This window comes from Lissotriton vulgaris, chromosome 3_1 (assembly GCF_964263255.1).
Source record: "Lissotriton vulgaris chromosome 3_1, aLisVul1.2, whole genome shotgun sequence".
In the NCBI taxonomy this organism is placed as follows: Eukaryota; Metazoa; Chordata; class Amphibia; order Caudata; family Salamandridae; genus Lissotriton; species Lissotriton vulgaris.
The window spans coordinates 985,516,322-985,537,712 of NC_141689.1; the positions used below are offsets into that span (position 1 = coordinate 985,516,322).

The 21,391-nt window shown below is 45.2% G+C and overlaps 1 protein-coding gene across 1 annotated transcript in view; it reads right to left on the reverse strand.

Annotated features, from left to right (window-relative positions):
• Nucleotides 1-259: 259 nt before the first annotated feature.
• LOC147727298 (glycine N-phenylacetyltransferase-like) overlaps nt 260-21,391 on the reverse strand; it is a 229,721-nt gene continuing 208,589 nt past the window's right edge. Inside the window, exon 6 of the mRNA XM_086961353.1 lies at nt 260-1,987. Coding sequence (XP_086817479.1) covers nt 1,570-1,987 — 418 coding nt within the window. The 3' untranslated portion in view covers nt 260-1,569. The remainder of the gene's footprint in view (nt 1,988-21,391) is intronic.

The window sequence follows — 21,391 nt, forward strand, 5'->3', positions numbered from 1 at the left end:
CAACAAGCTTAGTAAATAAAGAAGACGGCTGAGGGAGATTATTTAAAAAGACAAGACTTTAAAGGTTTTCAAGCTGTAAGCACTGATCCAACTGTCTCAGTCCTTCAGGCAGAGAATCTAAAAGACTACTTACCGGAATAGAGGAGGACCTACCCAGGACCAGCAGATGCTTCCCAGCCGTTTTAAGCAATCTTTTTGGGCAATGACCAGTAACGTGTTACTTCACACATACACAGCAGGTTCATAGAGAAGGAGGAGTAGTAGTTAAAATCTAATTGTATTAAGACAATGTGTCCATATAATCATTACACATGCTAAAAAAAGAAAAATTGAATCTCAAAATCATGACAAAAGCTATATATCAATATATAATGCTGAAAAAGAGGAAATAAACAAAATAATGAACAACAATCACCTTCAAATCTACATTTCTTCTAGCAGGATCTAATAATATTTCCCTCAAACTTAGATAGCAGATTTTCACACAAGACTCAAAGCAAGCAACCAACCATCAAGCACACAACCTATATTGCTCTTTTTCAATACACTCCTAAGATATTTCCTATGGTCATTTTAGAATACAGGACAGAGAAGGCAAAATTAGCTAGCTATTCGGGTGCTCAATAGCTACGACCACATTTTAGTCTTCCCAGTAAAGACAAATAATGCAGCTCCGACTTAAAAGGAAGCACTGACCACGCTATATGCATCAATAGAATTCCTCTTTTAACCCTAGGGCAAGAGATTAACTATATATCTCGCAATTATCAAAGGCCTCTACAACACTGCCTCCCTGTACTTATTGGAAAAACTATCTCTATGAAGTCGTCAAGGAGAGTCTAAGAGACCTCTGCCATACTATGACCATGACAAAACCTCTACCTGTCAAATACATTCAAAGAACTTCTACATGATAACTTCAACCTCCATGCATTTAATAATTAAACTATATATTTTCGTACCTGTGAGATAAACCTCACTTTTTCAACAACTATCACATGTTTAATCAAACTACCTTTCAGAGGTCTCTTTGTCCAGCAGCTGAAGGTTTAAACTTTATTCCGTCTACCATAAGTCTTTCTCCAATGGTCAGCATTCTTTCCCCACTCTCCAATCGACAAAGGAATGTTCCTTTCCAGTCGTTAGAGGCACACACTCTCGAGCAAACACCATGAGTTAAACAACTTAATGCATACTTTACAATTTTGTCCCCAGAATCAACACTAAGTTCTTAAATTTTTGGAATGAGTTACCAATTGCTTATATCATATACATTTGCATGTGCCAGACCGTTTTCAAAACTCGACCTTTGACATCAGGGTCCCACCCTCTTGTTTGCAATAAATGTATCAACATAAGGAAGATATGATTTTTGAAATGCCTGAACTCTGATTAAGCCTAAGTAATCTGGCTTTTGAGGTTGTTGGATATTTCACAATAAATATTTATGGCACGGTTTCAGAAACGAGTGGGCATTTCAACGAATAACTCAGGATGTAAGATCAAGTACTTTTGCTATTAGTGCAACCTATTTGACAGTCAAGAATAAGAAGGAAGTAACTCACAACCCTAAATCCCACTTTCAAGGGGTTGACATGTCCATTGGTACCACCCACAATGGGCACATTTGAAGCCTGCACTCTCAGTTGGCCCTTTAACCTCCCTGTTATCCTTGGCTATGTGCAAGTAGAAGGGAAGGTCTGGCTGTGTCAAGGAGTCCATCAAGGCCATCAGAAGGTGCTTGAACAGTCCGATCCGGCGATATTCTGGGAGAGTGTAACCCATCCTGAGCTCTGCCGACTGATCCATAAGCCCAAGAGAGGCAGGGTTCCCAGCACCATCAAGAAGACAGGCGCTAGGGAGGAGGCGGATGCAACGTTGGATGTACCGCAGGCTTTTCTCGTTTCCACCAAATCCCCAGCCTGTATTGAGCAGCTCAGCATGAGATACACATGCCCTGCTGAAGTTAAAAACATGTCGCTCGCCGCTGTACGGAGAAAGAAAATAACCATAATTAAACTCTAGATAGTAGGAGGATGTTTCACATAAACATGTAACAGATATGTAAATCATTGGCACTAAAGGAAGCATTAGAACAAAAAAATTTGAACTCCACTGAAGCAGTTCTGGCTAATAATGGCTTGTATAGTTCATCTGCCTCAAAATTCCAATGCTTGTTTTTATCTCTGTTTAATTTAGACAACAAAACTCCCCTCAGTGGATGGAATGTAATTTTAGCTTATAGCCCTTCGGCCTTGCTCTGTGTTGGATAAATGCTCTACAACTCTTTATAGACCCAAGACACATTCAACAGAGAGTCTTGAACAGATGGTATAAACCTCAGCAGTATGCTATATTGCAATATTAATATGTATTCTTAGGGTTCAGAGCCTGCAGGTGTAAAAAGACCACAAACGGCCAACAAGATGCAGTGTTCAGAATCTATATTGCGTCCCGTAGCACTATTCTAAATAAAGAGACATAACTTTCCATAAGGCTAAAGCTTGTTTAGTTATTACATCACCTGTGTCCATCCACTCTGCCACAAACATTTCAGTTTCATTTATGTGCATCAGATAATTAAAACCATCTCAATCAATTTTACTTATGTAGGGACCATTTCATACAAGATTAAAAAGAATAAAATATTATAAAGTGCATAATTCAGTTTAAAATAGATACAAGAAGAAAGATAAAAGCTGTTAACTAAAGTGCGCGAAACTGAGGTATTCATTTTGACTGCTGTTACATCTTTTATGAATAAGTGTTTGGAACCTCCGAATTTAGACTACATGTTTGTATACCTCTGGAGCTAAAGAGCCCTTTCGATAGTTCACTGCTTGCTTGTTTTAATTGTGGGCAAATGCAAACCAAGTGGAGTAGGTCCTCTTTTGGCGCCTCCCTTGTTATATTCCATATAGGTACCCTATATAGGCACAGGTAACACTGCAACCTTTCACCTATATCCTTCCCTACATTACATACTTAAGGGTTCATAGGGACTGACCTTTTACCTAGATACAACACTGCATTCAGAACGCGGGTTTTTCCCTAGTTAGAAACTCATACATTATGCATGAGGCTTCTTGGAAGCACAGCAGGACTCACAGGACTCACAGCAGGACGAACATCTCCTGTATAATATCTATGTTAAAGTTCCAGCCCGACGTCATCCTTTAGGCTGACACAGTAACACAGCAATGTAGGACCCCTGGGGAGACCTGTGGGTATATGTACATTATGTCTTGCTTAGAGAGACAGAGGAGACCGTGACTTCCTGGCTGACGCACTGACCAGAAACGGTGAGGTTCCTGCATGCAGACGCTCCAGCTAGCAGTAGTCTAACATCCCTCCCGGGGTGTCCAACTCGAGACCATACAGCGGATCTATTCTACACTAAAATTACAACTGTTCAATAAATCCTTATTGAAACACCCAGACTGTTTAATCTGTGCATCTCTGAGACCAACTAAGTGAGCATGTGTGACTGAGCAAAAAGTAATATATTGTTTCCACGATCCCGGGGGATCGGGGTTGTCATGTTCTGAGGTTGCCAGAAACTATCCTCCCCCTGATAAGAGGAGATTCTAGGGGCACAGTGAGCTAGCTTATGCAAAATAGGCTAACATACCATTCCACCAAACCCATAGTTGATGTTTTCCGTACGCGCAGATCCTGTACAGGATATATACGAACTACACAACATGGCGCCGCTATAATTGGTTGGGTACTTATTTAATAGTAGGAGAGTAACTCAGTGATGCTATTCTCAGAGACCCCTAATCACAAAACACCAGAGCGTCTGGAGTCGGTGGGCACAAACTCCGCCACAGCTGAGTAGGTGAAAACCCCTATTTATTAGCTGTTGGTTAATCAAGCTTGAAGGACACAGTGTTCCTAAAATTGTGCATAAAAACCTTATCTTAGTTCCCTTGAACAAACGTCTTCTTTACAAAAAGGGCTGAGACCAGGGATAACCCAGTAGTAAATCTACACATCTCAGCAGGAGAAGAAGATGCAGACGCAATTCCTATTGCAGAAAAATTCTGAAATACAGTCACCCTGAAACTGCTAGAGCATGGGTTAAAACCTAGGGGTGGCATAGTAGCTTTTGCGATTGAGGCACACAAATCAAACAAAACAAAGGTATTTTATCTGTGGGTTACAAGCCCAGCAGCAGATGCAAGAACACAGACATTTCACTTTTACACAGAAGGAGATGCACCTGCGGAATATTTTCCGTTCGAGGACATAGAGTTTCCGCTCACATACCAGGAACAATTATACTGGTTTAAAGGCACCCTACCCCACATAAGAGAAATAGTAGGATTAGGCATGCTCAGAGGAGAAGGGGCAACATGTCCGATATTAGCAGCCTACACACCACATCCTGACATTGACACAATGCCACCACAAGACTTACTCATACAACATAAAGCTTTAATTAAAATCTACAGAAACATGACGCAATTCGTCATGAGGACTTTCACAGTCCAACCAGCGATAGATGCAACAAATGGAACTCAATCTCAGGGTACAGCAACTAAAATCACACCACAAACATTACACGCAGTGATGGGCAAAATGCCCACAAAACACAAACAAATGCCATTCTGGGTAGCTCAAGAAATAACACAGCTAGAGGCAGTATTCCCAAATACTACCCCGTATGAAAAACACAGAATGCTAACAATCTGCTTGCTCATGGGGATAACCCCACAAGTAGAGGATTGTAGCACTTGGGGTACAGTCTTTGCTGTCCTTTATACAAGAACTCATTGTATTACTTCATTAGCAGTGATAACCAATGTTTTGAGACAAATACAGAACGAGTACAGAGCAGAGCCTGCTCAAAAACTTGGGGATGAAGTTACTAGGTAACTATGCTCAGGTATCAGCCATAATATTAGCTAATATTAAAGGGGAAGCAGCTTCAGCTGCTATCCACCAATGCCTAAGGGATTTCAGTCCTTAAGAACAGGAGCACAAACTGCCAAAAGTAATTGAAACTGCGTATGCAGAATTAGGCAGAGACCGTTTGGGTGGGAAAACATTAAAACCACAGCTAATGGGCAGTCCTGAAAAGGAAACTTCGAAGCAGACACCTGCTTCTTCTAAAAAGAAGTGGGACAATAAAAAACAACAAACATTTAAGGGAAACAGATCTCAATCCCGAAGTAGATCTTTTCCACAGGAGCCCTCTGAAAAGAGGTATATTCTCAGTAATAGGAATAATATTAGGAAACCTGACAGGTATCAGGATTCTGATACACGTTCCTCTTGTTCCTTTCAGGGTTCATCGAAAAACTCTGAGAGGGAAGGACGGTCAGAAAGACAAGAAAAGCGTACAAAGTCCAGAGACAAGCTGCACACTCAACAATACACTTCCAAAAAAGAAGAGAAGCCAAAGCAAAAGCCACAGTTCAAAAAGAAGATTGCAGGTCTAAAGATCAGACATGCCCAGAATTCTGAGGACTCGACTACTAAAGAAGGAATGGGCTCAGACAATGCTAGACAATGCTGCAAAAGTAACAATAGCTCGCCAGACCCTGATGGAATTTCTGTTGAATCTAAAATGATTATATCACGGTAGAAACACCTGACACTAGGGTGAGTATCCCTCATAAAGTATATGAAATAACGCTCTAGATGGAGGGGGGGCAAGTTTAGGAAAGTGAGAGGTCTCTTTTGGGAGAACCTGATGTTTGGCTATGACATTTTGTTCGCTGAACGAGATTGGCCGCCAGCATTCGTCGTTTATTGCCCTAAAGGAGAAACATTAATTCTGCTGGCATTCTCTGACCATATTCCCAGGCACTTGCAACACACATATGCACAGGAGTGGGCAGTCGCCTAAGCTCCAGCATTATATAAAAACCATGTTGGATGGGCTGAGGATTCAACTCAACACATAATTCCTTTAGAAAATACTCAAACTGCACAGAGGCAGTATCCAATAAAGCAAGAAGTTAAAAAACAGGTCAGAGAGATCTTAGATCACCTTGAATACCAAGGAGTGATTGAAACATGCACCTCTCAAATGAATAATCCTTTGTTTCCAGTCATGAAACCCGACAATTCATATCATCTAGTTTTAGATTACAGACATTTGAACACTTGCACTAAGACATTCGCAGTGCAAAATGCACACAGTGCCGCATTAATGAATAGCATTGTGCGGAAAAAATACAAAACACTAGATATCTCAAATGGATTTTTCTGCCAAAATATAGCGCAGGATTTACCAGTATTCTCAGCGCTAGGGTCCCAGTGGCTGTCGACTCCCCCAAGGGTATAAGAATAGCCTGGGGTTGTTTTCAGCCAGAGTAACAGAGTTACTACAAAAATTAGATGAAGAGGCATTGTCCTATGTGGATGATATTTATCTGATGGATGATGACCTAGATGAACACTTGAACGGGGTGAATATCATAATTTTGGGATTTGCATCGGAGGGCTACAAATTTTAATTTAAAAAAAATCAACCTCAGTGTCCTGTTTTTAGGATATGAGCTTTCAAGTTAAAGAAAAAGCCTGGCAGCCAATTTTTTTTAAAAATAGGCACGCTGCTCCAAACTCCAAAATCATGAAAAAATTTACAATCAATACTGGGATTCCTAAATTTTGATAGGACATACATTTTGGATTACGCAGAAAGAGTAAAACCTTTCTAAGAATTAATTAAACCTGATTTCTCAGCAAGGAATTGGACACAGGAACACACAGATACACTACGTTCCTTACAAGCTGACAGGATAGCTTTCCAAACACCTACAGATACACGAAAACATATGCAAAATGGTGATCCGTATAGTTGCGGGTCAATCTGGTTACACCTATCTGACATACAATGAAGGTGAAACAGTACCAATTGCATACAAGTTACATTTGTACACAAATGCTGAAATGCGTTTCGCATCCGCAGAGAAAATTCTGACAGCGGTACAGACTGCTGTTGTGAGAGAAAGAGCATTGGCTCAGTGGGAAACAAATAATAGTAGTGACTCCAGTTCCAGCCTTAGAGGCTGCAACAAAGGCAAGTGCCCCTAACGCTTAAGCCTTACATCCGAGATGGATACAATAGGCTAACTCACTCACTGCAACAGAAGTAGAATACAGGTACGACCCGAATTTAAAAACACAAGCATTCCTGCAATATGAACAAGAATATCCTCTACCTAATGAAATAATGCCTCTGGATCAGTAGGAATATATTATTTACACTGATGGATCTGCTCTTTAAGCAAAAGATAGAGCTCCATGTGCAATCGTCTAAGGTCGCATGCGGGATGGAAAGTTCCTTCCGAGTTGCACTAAAACGCAATCTCTAGGCGACTGCACAACACAGTTAGCAGACATAAAAGCATTGATACTGGCACCTGTAAATACGGATTGAGAATTCCCCACACTAATTGTGTGCAGTCATATGATGAATACTTGCACTACTGGGTTCACAATGGGTTCAAAGATGCAAAAGGTGGCACAATAAAGCATAGAATGTTATGGGAACAGGTGGTGGAGTTGAAATCGGAACTACCAAAGGATCACGTAATACACACACTCGGTCATCAGAGTGATGGCGTTCAAGTTGAAGGGAATTCATTGGCTGATGAAGCCGCAAAGGGGGCTGTACGTAAGGCTTCCTTATTTGCAATCACTCATTCTAAAACGAGAATAGACGGTTAGATTATGGTGGCTTCCTGCAAAAACAGCAGTGCAGTACCAAAATGATTTCCACTCAAGTACTCCTACAAGTTAGATGCCAATAACATTCCATTTGTTCAGATTCCTGGAGTGGGGGATAGAATAATTCCAAACATGGATCGTAGGTAAGGTTTAATTCTAGCAGCACACGAAAGGATAGGTTCTGCAGATGCTGGAGTTACGGCGACTGTTTCCTTATGAAACAACGCTATTGGTGGCCTGGTTTAACAATGCACACTAAAGACTACATCTTGAAATACGACATCTGCCAGTAGATGAAAGGTACCGCCGTAACACGTCCAGTGAAGACACCGTTGTTAATAGCTGACAAACCACTAACGTGTGTCTACCTAGACCACTGCGGCCCCTTAAAAAGGGATGGGGCTAAAAAATATATCATGGTAGCAGTGTACTCCTGCTCGAGATTCCTAGGAGTGTGGCCCCAGCACTCAGCTGATGCTTGAACTATTATAAAAGATTTGCGGGTCTTCATAGGGACATACGCAATTGGCACATTACATTCTGACCAGGGCCCTGCGTTTAGCTCTAGGGCTTACAAGGAGGCCATGGGTAGTTTGGGTGTAGCATTGCGGTACTCCTCTCAGTACCATCCCGAGGGAAATTCGGTAGTGGAGAGAAAAAACAGAGGCTTTAAAGCAATCTTTAACAGCTAAAGTATTAGGCACTGGCCAAAGTTGGGTAAAACATCTTTATGGAGTCCAGCAGGCTCTTAATAATATGCCAAGAAGTTCTCTGGGGGGGAGAGGGGACAAGAATGTGGGTTCCTGATCTGGATTGTGAAGGCACAGTAGCGGATAAAAAGCCTTTTGACATCCATGATTGTTTGGCTGTTTTACAGGATCTAAATGAATCCAGGACAGAGCTAAGTAATGTCCACCTGAAGCAGACCGCCACTGGGGAAGTCAAATCAGTCACGGCGGGGGCGTGGTTTGCAGCCGAGCAAGATGGCCGCAGCCTAAGTGAGCTCCGAGACAGAGGGAGCCTCCGAAATAAATCCGCATACTAATCCTGCATGCAGTAGGCTCAAATGAGGAGCGATTACCCCAGAAAGCTGGGGGAACAGATCAAGACACTCCGCACCACTCAGAGCTGCCGGGATATAAGCATTAACTTAGGAGGGCCTTCCAGCCGCACTGAAGCCGGGACCTGGAGTGTGCCTGCTCCTCGTAACCTCTGTGCGAGTGGGGACGTCAGATGAGAAGCCTCACTGCCGCCAGGTGAATATGAAGCTAGAAGACTGTGGTGTTCCCTGGACCCGTAAAGAGACCAGGACCTTGCCAGATGGCGCATCAAACCACAGGGTGAGCCTTGCGATGTTCGCGCTGTTGCGGGGGAGCACCTTCTGGTGAGAAGCCACGAGGAGCGTTTAGGGCACGGCAGCAGCGCTGAATATTGACGGACCTTGGAACTCCTGGAATTTCCAGGTGACACACAGGAGACTCCCCCAGCCCTATAAAAATGGCATAAAATGGCCAGACATAGCGCCTAGTGGGGACTGCAGAGGGCGCTCAACGTGACCGTTGGACGGAAGAGGACGTGACGGAATTCCCCCCTTCCCTTTCTGGACTTTCCTGATTAACTCAGAGTGGCTATACGTCAGTGATAAGTGGCCTGTGTCGCCCACACCAAAATATACAACAGACGAGTACCCCAGGAGCACCCCAGATGACCAACACACCCGGGCTTCAGCAATATCGTAAGACATCGTCTGGGGAGCCCTGACCCCTGTTCACACAGACCTTTTGCTGGGACAGCATACTGGCACACAACGCTGCACAGTTAAACCCACCTGCATACCGGAAGCATCAAAGCGCCAACAATTACGGGGGCATACAGCACACAGCAGCACCATCTCCTTCGCCCAGCATTGCCAGTGGAGTCAGTGGGCAGAAAACCCAAAAGGCCTCGCGTAGTGTCACATAACGCGGCAGGCAGCGGCGAATACTGCCCTCCCTTCTAGCAGATAGTAGACCAACTGAGACTTGGGCCAAGATGGCGGGCCGGGGTCCGCGAGGAATGCCGGCTGGAAAATTGGTGAAATTTGCATATAACGAAGACCAGGTCGAAAAGCAGCAAGTCAACCCGGCCCAGCCAGAGGCTCCCACATAGCAAGCCTCGGAGGCAGTCACACTAGTGGACAATTTGGCAGCCCGACAGCAGGTGCAGTTCGCTATAAGTCCGATCTCCACCGGCATATCACTGATATGAGCGGATTTCTCGAAGCTGTCGGAAAGACTAACTATCCACGGATACGGCTGCAATGCAATATCAGATGCGCCAATTGGAGACAGACAATAATCTCATCCTCGCCAAACTGGATGATCAAGAAGGCCACTCACGGCGCAATAATGTCTGTATTATTGGTGTACCAGAAACGGTGGGGGGGCCTGCCCTAGACCTCTTTGTGGAGGACCTTATCAAAAACCAGATACAACCGCGAAGATTGTTGAGTTTCTTCTCAGTGGAAAGAGTCCATCATGTACCGGGATGGAGGCCCAAGCCTGGTGCCCCCCCAGACCAATCCTAGTATGTATTTTCAATTTCCGAGACCAAGGCGCTATTTTGCAAGAAGCAAGAATAGCCCCAACGATCCGTTTGGAGAATCATGTGATCACGATGTACCCAGAATATACAGCTGCGGTAGCCAAATAACTAAGAGGGTTTCTGGTAGTTAAAAAAGAATTGAGAGACAGAGAACTTAAATACTCAATGCTCTTCACGGCGAAACTAAGAGTTGAAGCGGAGGGGAAAACATTGTTCTTTGCCTCGCCGGAGGAAACCCGCTACTGGCTGGACGGATGGCGTCCAGCGACGAAGACAGGGAAACTAAGAACCGAACAACAACACCGACGCCAGGAGTCACGAAGATCAAGATCCACTGAATCCAGTGCCAAGGGGGAATGAGTCGCCTCGGACTATTGCTTGAGCTTTTCTTGTCACCATAAACTTATCAACTGTCCGCCCCTTCTTAAAAGTGCGATAACTCTTCCACCCGCCCACGCCTGTGCATGAAGATTAAGTACTGAAACAATAATGTAGTTAAGGGCGAGACCTATACCCCCAGTTAGATATAAGCTGTTGCTGGATTGTTATATAGAGGGGGCCTCCAAAGCTCTTCGACAGACTCTCACCCCCCACACAAGTACTTGTTATGGGATTGAAGCACTCTGCTCAGTTGGGGTGGCGGGTAGTTTAGGGTCCGCCGGACAGGGAGGAGGGAGGGGAAAGAGGGGCAGTTCTTTGTTCTTAGTTTGGTTTGGTTTAGCAGACTGCAATCATATCAACATACTACAGTGTACACCGCTCAAAGCTCCGCACTCTTACAAAGTTACAAGCACATATGGTACACACTAGCTCATTGGCAGACACCCCAGTTGGTTTATCCCAACAACCGGAGGGGCCCCCCCTCCTCTCAGGGTGCTGTCGTGAAATGGGAATGGACTGGGAAACAAGATTAAAAGGGGTATGGTCCTAAAATACATACAGCGCAAAGGGCCAGTGATAGCACTTATACAGGAAACACACCTGACAGGTTAGTCACCAAAGCCTTGGATAGATGGGGATACAAGATGGCTATCCATTCCGAATTTACCTCCGGCTCCCGTGGGGTAGGAATTCTGATCAACAAACGCTCCCCACTAATACCCATCTCAACCCAGACGGATGGTCAAGGGCGCTTTGCAACGCTGACATGCCAATGGGAAGGGCGACCATTTAATCTGGTCTCAGGTCTCAGTGTACATCCCTCTGGCGCTGCATCAAAAGACCTTCCCAGCACTTGGTGAGTTTCTACTACCCTTGCCGTCAGGAGACATCATTATGGGGGGAGTTTAATGCTATATTAGACGCATCTATTAATAAACAACCCTCCAGGGACCCCAGTAGTACAAATCTCAAATTGGCGAACTTCATTGATGCCATCGGTTTAATTGACGTCTGGAGAACTAAACACCCACAAGATATACAATATAAATATCACTCATGGGTGCACGGTAGCCTCTCTAGAATCGATTACATATTCCCGATAGCGACTAGGTTAAATCGGGTTACAGAGATTCAACATTTACTCCGGGGCATATCAGACCATTCGCCTTTACACATGTTGTACGCATCTCCTAACACAGTACGATGGAGGGTGTTCCCAGTACATCTGGGATATCTTAGGAACTGCACTATAAACAAGGGACTACGAGTGGCTAAGAAACTCTATTTCACCGAGAACAAACACTCAGTATCCTCCCCTTTAATACTTTGGGAAGCCTATAAAATGGTACTGCGCAGTCGCGATTTCACCGATAGCTGGACACAAGAAATCGCAGAGGCAACAGTTGGAAGAACTAGAACAGAGGGTGGCTGAAGCTGAGGCAAACCACGCGCTAGATATTACTGACGACACAACACACATGCTAAAACTGGAGCAGCAGGAATACAAAACATTTGCGTGGGAGGAGGCAATAGCAAAGCTTACAGCAACACACCACACTATTTATGAGGTGGGTGATAAGGCAGGTAAGCTTCTCGCCAGGCTGGACAAAAAAGACGGTGCCAGCAGATGGATAGCCCAACTCCAGTTGGAAAACCGGGAGGTAACCGTGGACCCACAGCGAATAGTGGACGAGCTTGCCTCATATTATAAGGGGGTATACATGCCTACAGCCACAAATACAATTGCCGATAATATTGCTTTCCTCAAAGATATACACATGCCCACACTACCACAGGATGTAGCTCGGGCGCTTGACGCCGAGCTCACTACAGACAAACTCACCTCAGCAATTGGGGCACTTCAAGCTGGGAAAGCACGGGGGCCCAATGGCATCCCAGTGGATCTCTACAAAAAAATAACATCCCAACTCACACCAGTATGTACAAGGCCAGACTGAAAATGGGAGAATTCCCAAGGGACCAGCGACTAGCGACCATAGTCGCATTCATAAGGCCGGTAAGCTGCCGGAAGAATGTGCATCTTGCAGACCAATTTCCCTTATAAATGCTGAAGCGAAAATTTTGGCCAAGGCGCTGGTAGCGCGACTGCAGCCATATCTAACTGAGCTAATTCATCGGGATGAATCGGGCTTCATGCCCCATCGGAATACGGCCCTGAATCTCAGGAGGCTTCAAGGTGTGATAGCTAAAGAGTCTACTATTGCAGAAGATGCAGTTATTCTCTCGCTAGATGCATGCATGGCGTTTGATATGGTCGAATGGCCCTTCCTCTTCACAGTTCTCTGGCATCTGGGTTTCGGACAAAAAATCTATGACTGGATACACCTACTTTACAATAGGACCATGGCACATGTAGTAGCGAACGGTCGAACTTCGCAGGACTTCCCTATCGGTAAGGGAACAATACAGGGTTGCCCACTCTCCCCACTCTTGTTCGCGATAGTACTAGAACCACTGGCGACTTGGATCCAACAGGATCCAGTTATCCGGGGGCTTAAATGGACTATAGAATGGGAAGTCCACATTTCATTATATGCAGACGATGTGTTACTATACATGACTTCCCCATCTCGATCAATCAACTGTCTCTTAGACAATTGTGCGGCTTATGGCAAAGCATCAGGCTACACTATAAATTGGTCAAAATCATTGCTTTACATTCTGCATGGCCCCCGCCTAAATTGCCACGAAACTGTGCAATCCAGATTGCGGAACGGGGATTCAAGAACCTCAGAATATATATATCATCCCTCAAGCCACGCAATTCAGAGAAGAAACTCTTATCAAGCCCCTGGCCCGCTTTCGCCGAGATGTGAAACACTGGCATTCCCTGCTGCTTACTCTACTGGGCAGAGCGGCCCTCTTCAAAATTATAGAACTACAAAATTGAAACCGCTGCACTCCAAATATGTTCAAATTTAAACCAGTAATTAAAATTTCTTGTGGTTAGGGTGCTTGGGATGTTCACCTTCTGTGCCGAGAGGTGCTTGTGGAATAAATGTCCAAGAAACCTTACACCGTGTAAGGTTCAAATCTCAAGCACTCCTTAAAGCAACGTCTCCAGTTTCCGATTTACTCTGCTATTTCCTCACACAGACGCCCTAAGTATATGTAATATATTTTGCTTCACACTCACCAGCGTTTAACACTTCTACTTCGTTAGAGCTGTATGTTTATATACTCTTGTTCTTTTTCCATTCATCTTCTATTTTTAGTCTCTAGTCTTTTTTCTTGTATTTTTCTATTTTTTCTTGTAGTATTTTTACGTTTTATCGTCATATTTCTTTTACATCATTGTTTCACTTTATACATCTCTTCTTGGTCATAGACTTTTAATTCTTGGACATTTAGTATTGTAACACTTTATTAGTTCTTTTGCATAGATAAGCACATTACACTTCTGAGACTGCGTGTGTTCTTTCTATTTCCAGCATTCAGGTCTTTTACTAATGGCCCTGGGTCTTCCGGGTTGCTACAGAGAACACGCTGATTGTATTACCACAGAGCTGGTCGGACCTTTGCACTTCGGTACTCTTTAATCGTTTCACATTGAGGTAAGTGTTGATCACACAATTTAACTCCTGGTGTTTTACAGTATTGGCTTTAAGGCATTTTTGATAAGTTACCTGTACCGGCACTTGGTTACATTCGGAACCTCGCGCTGTGGATACTTCGCATAGGCTTGCAAGTACCATATTCGCAATTACGGAATAGGAGCACCAAGCTTTAGCGTTTATTAACATTCACCATCACTCCATTTTTTCTAGATGAACCTGGCACATTTTCACATTGTGTTTATGCACACGCTCCATCATTTGTTTTTTTTTTCCACACAAACCTGGGATGTTTTCTTTAATACTTTAGACCCGTTTTACAGCAACCTAGAGAGGTTTGTTTCACATCGTTCACACCAATTCTCTCACTGTTCCTTTGAATCTCACACTCAGTTTCCAGTCACTTCTAAACCTACCATGGTCTCTACATCACATATGCACCCTGTTCACTTGCATATATTATGGCATGAGTCATCAATCTACATTGAATTTGATGCATTTTCCCCCCTCTGGGTCAGCGATACATGTATTTTCATTTGCTTCTTTGTAGAATATTCTGCCTGAAGAAGAGCTGCGGCTCAAAATTCATCAGGACGTATTTTTCAACGTATTAAAGCAACAATGATGGATAATTGATAATTATTTTCAGTGATGTCCTTTACCCGATTGATTTACTAATGGATGTTCCATCATATGACGTAATATGATTCACATCACCGGCTGAATTAAAATTGACAGCAACTTGGAGAACATCATTTTTGCTTCTTTACTTTTATTGAAATACAGCAAACCACGTCGCTATAAGGAGTGCTTGAGATTTCAACCTTACACGGTTTAAGGTTTTTTGGACATCTCTTCAAAATGATGCCATTGCCCAGATTTTTTATATGCCCTACAAAATACCCCCTTTCAGATCACCCCTCCTTTTTCACACTAATAAATACGGAAGTAGCTCAACTACTATGGGATGGTGGGTCAGCCCGTATTGCCATGAAAAAACTGATTAAGGGATGGTACGATGGAGGAATTGCCCTCCTGCATTTACAAACGTATTATTGGGCATCTCAACTTACGGTAATAAACCAGTGGCTTCATGCATCGCAGGAAGATCTGGCATTCCGTATGGATCATCATATTCTCGACACCGAGGGAATAATGAGGGTGCTTTATAATAGATTCAGGAAACTGCACTACACAGGCCCCAAGGCCCACACACTATAAATATGGCACGCAGCGCAGCAGGCACTAGGCTGGGAAGGGACTATTACGCAAGCGACCCCACTGTGGGACACCCAAACATTAGGGAAACGAAGAAACACTAAGGTATTTCAAAAATGGGACCCAATAGGTATATCCAAGGTTGTTGGCCTATGGAAAGGAGGAGGGTTGTGCCATTCAATCAATTGCAAACCACTTACAAGTTGGCAAAGACAGAAGCGTACAGATACGCGCAGATCAGACACGCACTCCAAGCAGTGATTCCGACAGACACACAATTACCGGAGGCTTTTCCACTGGAGGACAGACTATTCACAGACCACCTTCAGACAAAAGCCATCTCCCTAACCTATCGTAAAATAATAAATAATCAGCAAGATCCCACGGCGGCCCTGAAGGAGAGATGGGAGGTAGATCTAGGAGACCTAGACGAGGATGACTGGCAAGCAGCCCTGGCATCCCCAAGGGAAGTAGCAATACCCTTCACCTTAAAGTTACTACAACTAAAAATCCTACATCGCACATACTATACAAGAACCCTGCTACACAAGCTAGGTAGAGCAGATACTCCTTTCTGCCTCAGACAATGCGGTGCTGAAGGCACTTTCTGGCACACAATCTGGGACTGCCCAATAGTTACTACCGGCTGAACCAAAACTTTGCTTACTTAACATCCTGGAGCCTATGGATTTGAATCACACAGACCAAGACTGATTAACACTAGGAACGACATTAGCCAAAGGAAACATAGCACAGCACTGGGGTTAGGGGCAGTTCCCAACGCTTCAACAGTGGTGCCTCGATATGGACCACACAATGGTGAGAGAGAAATCAGTATACATTAATCGAGGCTGTCCAAAAAAAATGGACGCGAGTATGGGGAAAGTGGAATCAATTTCAGGGTGACGTCTATGAACCTCCCCCAACAGAAGAGGTGTCAGAAGATAGCAACTAGTTGAGATAGAATGACGAGACACAACATATATCACAACGCACCACGCATAATGACCAATAGAAGGTGTTTGATACGTATATGTAGCTACACAAGATGTGCCACTGTCGATGATAATCAGATTATTGTTGATGCACTCAAATGACTACTCTAACATTGTATGATTTGATTGTTGATGAATAACCTAAATGGCAATAAGAAAGAAATAATCAGTCACGGCAAGACCTGTCTGGATTCCAAAAGTCGGGGATCTGCTCAGAGAGAAAATAGCGGACAAGAAAGAATTTGGACCATCCTACAGAAAACTTGTAACCGGTCCTAGCAATTGAGGGAACAAGAACTGTTCTTCTACCGCCTCTTGCCGGAAAAAGGGAGAAAAGATTTGTCTCAATTGACCTAATCAAACCACACTATGCGGCCGATACTATTCAGTAGGCCATGTGGACTCCACAGTAGCAGACACCCTCCTCTTGCTATAATTCAAGAAGTTCAAACGAAAAGACTCATCAGGGTCAAAGCATCACCTATAGTGGTTTGGACTATAACAGCGGACACGTTTTAGATACTAGGGCCAGCAGAATCTTTTTTAGCTAAAGAAATGTTTTTAACATTTTGTGCGTACCAATGTCTAGTTAGAATGGTTGTACACTTATAGGTTACATATGTCATCCAGTTGGAACAGGAGTAGGTGTACTAACTATCTCTAACTAAATGCGGGGAAAACAGAGATTATGCTTTTTGGTGAGGCCGCACTGCTGTGAACACCAGACTGGTGGCCTCGGGAGTTGGGTGTCCCTCCCGCCTCGAAGGCATCAGTAAAGAATCTAGGGGTGCGCATTGAGCAGAGTCTAAACATGAAGGAGCAGGTGTCTCAAACGTTAAGCTCATGCTTTCATGTATTGAGTCTGCTGAGACGAGTATTTACGTTTCTCCAAGACCATACGCGGAAGACTCTCATTCAGACGTTAGTCTTGAGTCGTTTTGACTACTGCAATGCTTTACTGATATCAGCCAATGAGGCCTTGCTAGATCGCTTGCAGGTAGTTCAAAATACAGCAGCACGTTTGGTACCGAATGCTCCCTATAGATCTTCATTGAGTCCGATGCTGCAGCAGCTGCACTGGCTTCTGGTGCGCAAGCCAATACAATTCAAGGGTTGCTGCATCGTCATAAGGCAGTCTATGGCAATGGGCTAACATATCTTGCAGAAAAGCTTAGCCAATACACTCCCCTTAGAGACCTGTGATCCAGCTCTAACTCCCTTTTTAAAGCTCCTCGTATTAACAAGGCTAGGACCGGTGGGGGAGACCTTTTCTTACCTTGTCCCACGGAACTGGAATTCCCTCCCACTTACATTGAGGCAGTTGTATGGACCATTTCCACTTTAGAAGGCCCTGAAAACATTTCTGTTCTAGACGCCTCACATAGTATTAGCACTTTCTCATACCTCCGCAAGCGCAGAGATACCCTTGCGGGGGTGATTCAGGCGCTATATAAATAAATAAAAATATTCCATATAGGTACCCGATATAGGTGCAGGTAACACTGAAACCTGCACAATTTATTTATTAAAAGTGAGATTTTATAAAAAACATGAACTGAGAAAAATTCCTGTCCCACCCTGAAGACATTGCTAATATTGAACTAAGCAATAAGTCAGGTGTCATGAGTATCCTTCGGTGGACTACATTTTTATTATACATGGAGAAAATATTTAGTCAATTAAGTCAAACAAAAGGGTTCTTCCACCCGGGACATGCTGAACTCACATATTTGATGGTGCTCTCATATGTGATAATTGAAGAGAAAGGCAACTTGGTGAAATAAATATTTGCCTGAAATCACACAATTTGAGATCAGTTTAAGGGTCAACAGCATTACAGTTAGGTCAAGTAGATGACAACCTGCGGTTCTAGCAACATTGGTATGATTTTTCGAGGCCTGATTAATATTTTTTTGCTAAGTCTCTTTTTGAAGATGAATCCAGGTGAATATAAACATTGATCATAACTAGGGATGAATTGTCTAGTTCCTTCCAATTCTTAAACAGTAATACTTGAATCCCATTATCTATATCTGGGCACTGTTCAACTTCGACTCGAAGGAAGAGGAAATTATACACCGCCAAACCACCTTAGGGTCATCTGTATTATTGTAACTTAATTGCTGGAAAATCTTGCTCACTATCCCCCAGATGTATCAAGCACCCACTCTGCAAATTCTAAATAGCGAAAAATACCGAATCGCTAACTAGAATTCGCAGAATTGGATGCATCATCAAAATCGCTACTCAAGTGAGAATCGCAATCGCCCACAATCGCCGTATGCGAATTTCCCAAAATCGCAATTAAATCGCAGAATCGGCTGTTTTCCAACCCCAAATTGCAATTTTGCAAATGCCGAAATCGCAAATAGCGATCTCGCAGATTGCGAGATCGCAAAAACTGGAAGTCGCATTTTGAGCACAATTGTGACATCACAACCAGGAAGTAGGCAGCTCCATGACTCATTTTGAACACAGAGCTGGATAGAGGAGGAGGCACAGCACTGAGCTCCAGGAGACACACCCTGCAGATCCAAGACAGGACACACATTGAAACCACAATGTCCCAGGATGCAGCAGGATCCAGTGAAACTGGCAGGAAGAGGAAAATCAAGTTCTCCGAACAAGAGCTGGAGTACGTGATCAAGGGAGTCAGCAGGGACCATGGCAAGCTTTTTGGAAAGCTTTCCAGGAAGGTGCCCGAGGCTGACAGAAGGCGCATCTGGCTGCGCATCAGGGCAAAGGTCAACGCCGTAGGAGTGACACAGCGGTCAATCGATGACCTCAAGAAGAGGTGGTACGACCTCAGAGGCCAGGTCAAGGAGCGCATTGCGGAAAGGCTGGGGGAGAGAATGGCCACGGGAGGAGGAGACTCCACAGTTCCCGCAAACACACCACTGGAGGACTCGGTTGAGGACACCATCAACCCTGCAGCCTGCGTGGGGGTCACTCAGCTGGACACCTCCAGAGCCACACACCAATCTCAAGGTAAGAGCCATGCAACTGCGACCCAGTCCCCTGACAATACCCATTCCCCCAGAGCTAGCCATTTGGTGACCCCAGTAATGCATTCCCTGCCCATTAGAAACGCCCAATTGCATTGTGGGACCTGTAGTGTGACAATGTGCCCTGATAGCCACACCCAGCCAGAACAGTCAAGTGAAACATACCCCTAAAGCCAGTCAGGGAATGCCAACCTGCATGCATGTTGCTACACATCACAGGTGCTGTAGATGCTGAGACCTCAGATAGCGAGGTATTCCATATCGCGGAGACTCCAGATGAGATGGAGGGAGAGAGTCATACAGCCCCAGCCCCAGGACCGTCACATGCCACTGCATCTGCACCAGTACCAGCACCTTCCCAAACGCACAGGGCCACCCCTCCAGCCACAGAAGGAGCTAAACCACCCAGGCGTCACGCATGGCAGTGGATCAGACCCCACCACCACCCAGGAGGCAGACATGCCACACAGCCACTGTGCTGTCTCAGGCAAGCGGCCGGTTGAGGCAGCAGCGCACCGTGGCCACACGACCTGACAGTGAGCAACAGGCACAAAAACTAGGGCTAGGAATTGAAGCCCGGATGCTAGCTGTGCATCGCAAGCAGGTACAGCACATGGCAGCCAGGCAGATGCAGCTGTACACAACTGCACGCAATATCAACCAGCTGACAGAAAATGTGCAGGAGCTAACGGCTGCAGTGAAAGAAAACAACCAACTGATGGTGGCGCAGCAGGACATCACCCGCCAACGCAACCGCCAGCTGCTGACCCGCTATCTGCCTATACACGGTCGTACCACCTGATTGGGAACGCAACATCACAACTGTCGCGCAGGTCACTGGACATGCAACTACAAATGGTACAATGCTGCCAAGATGTAGCAAAGGCCTTGGAGCAGGTTACCACCGCAATTGAGAATCAACAGGTGTGCGGCCATGCCCATGCAAGGGGGGTGGTGATGATGCCAGTGAGGGCACATCGAGCCTGAGCAGCCTGTCTGTGCCGGTGCTACCAGAAAGGCACCGCAGTTCCACGCCCAGTGCTGCATCACGGACAGACACTGCCAACGTGGAGCTGGAGAGGCTACAGGGTGCGTCAGGCAGGAGGCGCCAGTGACTGACTGAACATTACCAGCAGTGCCATGGTGATGTAACCATGCACGCCTGCTCTGGATACAAGAGCCTGTATGATGCAATACAGTTGTAATATTTTTTGAAAATGTAAAGCCCCCCTCGCACAAGTGGCCCGCCACCACAACCTCAACATCATCTCCTACGCCGACGATACTCAGCTCATACTCTCCCTCACCAAGGACCCACGCACCGCCAAAACCAACATCCACAACGGAATGAAGGCCGTCGCCGACTGGATGAGGAGCAGCCTTCTGAAACTGAACTCGGACAAGACGGAAGTCCTCATCCTCGGGCCCAACCCCTCAGCCTGGGACGACTCATGGTGGCCTACCACTCTGGGGACAGCACCGACACCCACTGACCACGCACGCAACCTGGGATTCATCCTCGACTCCACCCTCACCATGTCCAAACAGGTCAACGCTGTCTCCTCCTCCTGCTACAACACCCTCTGCACCCTTCGCAGGATCTACAAAAGGATCCCGGCCGAAACAAGAAGAACAGTGACATAGGCCCTCGTCAGCAGCAGGCTGGACTACGGCAACGCACTCTACGCCGGAATCCCAGCCAAACACCTACGACGACTCCAACGCATCCAAAATGCCTCCGCCCGACTGATCGTCAAGGCACCCCGCCGCTGCCACAACACCCCCACCTGAGGAACCTACACTGGCTCCCCGTCGACAAGATGATCACCTTCAAACTCCTCACCCACGCACACAAAGCACTCCACAACGCTGGACCAGCCTACCTGAAGAGCAGACTCAACTTCCACACCACCACCCACCAGCTCCGCTCCGCCAGCCTCGCCCTCGC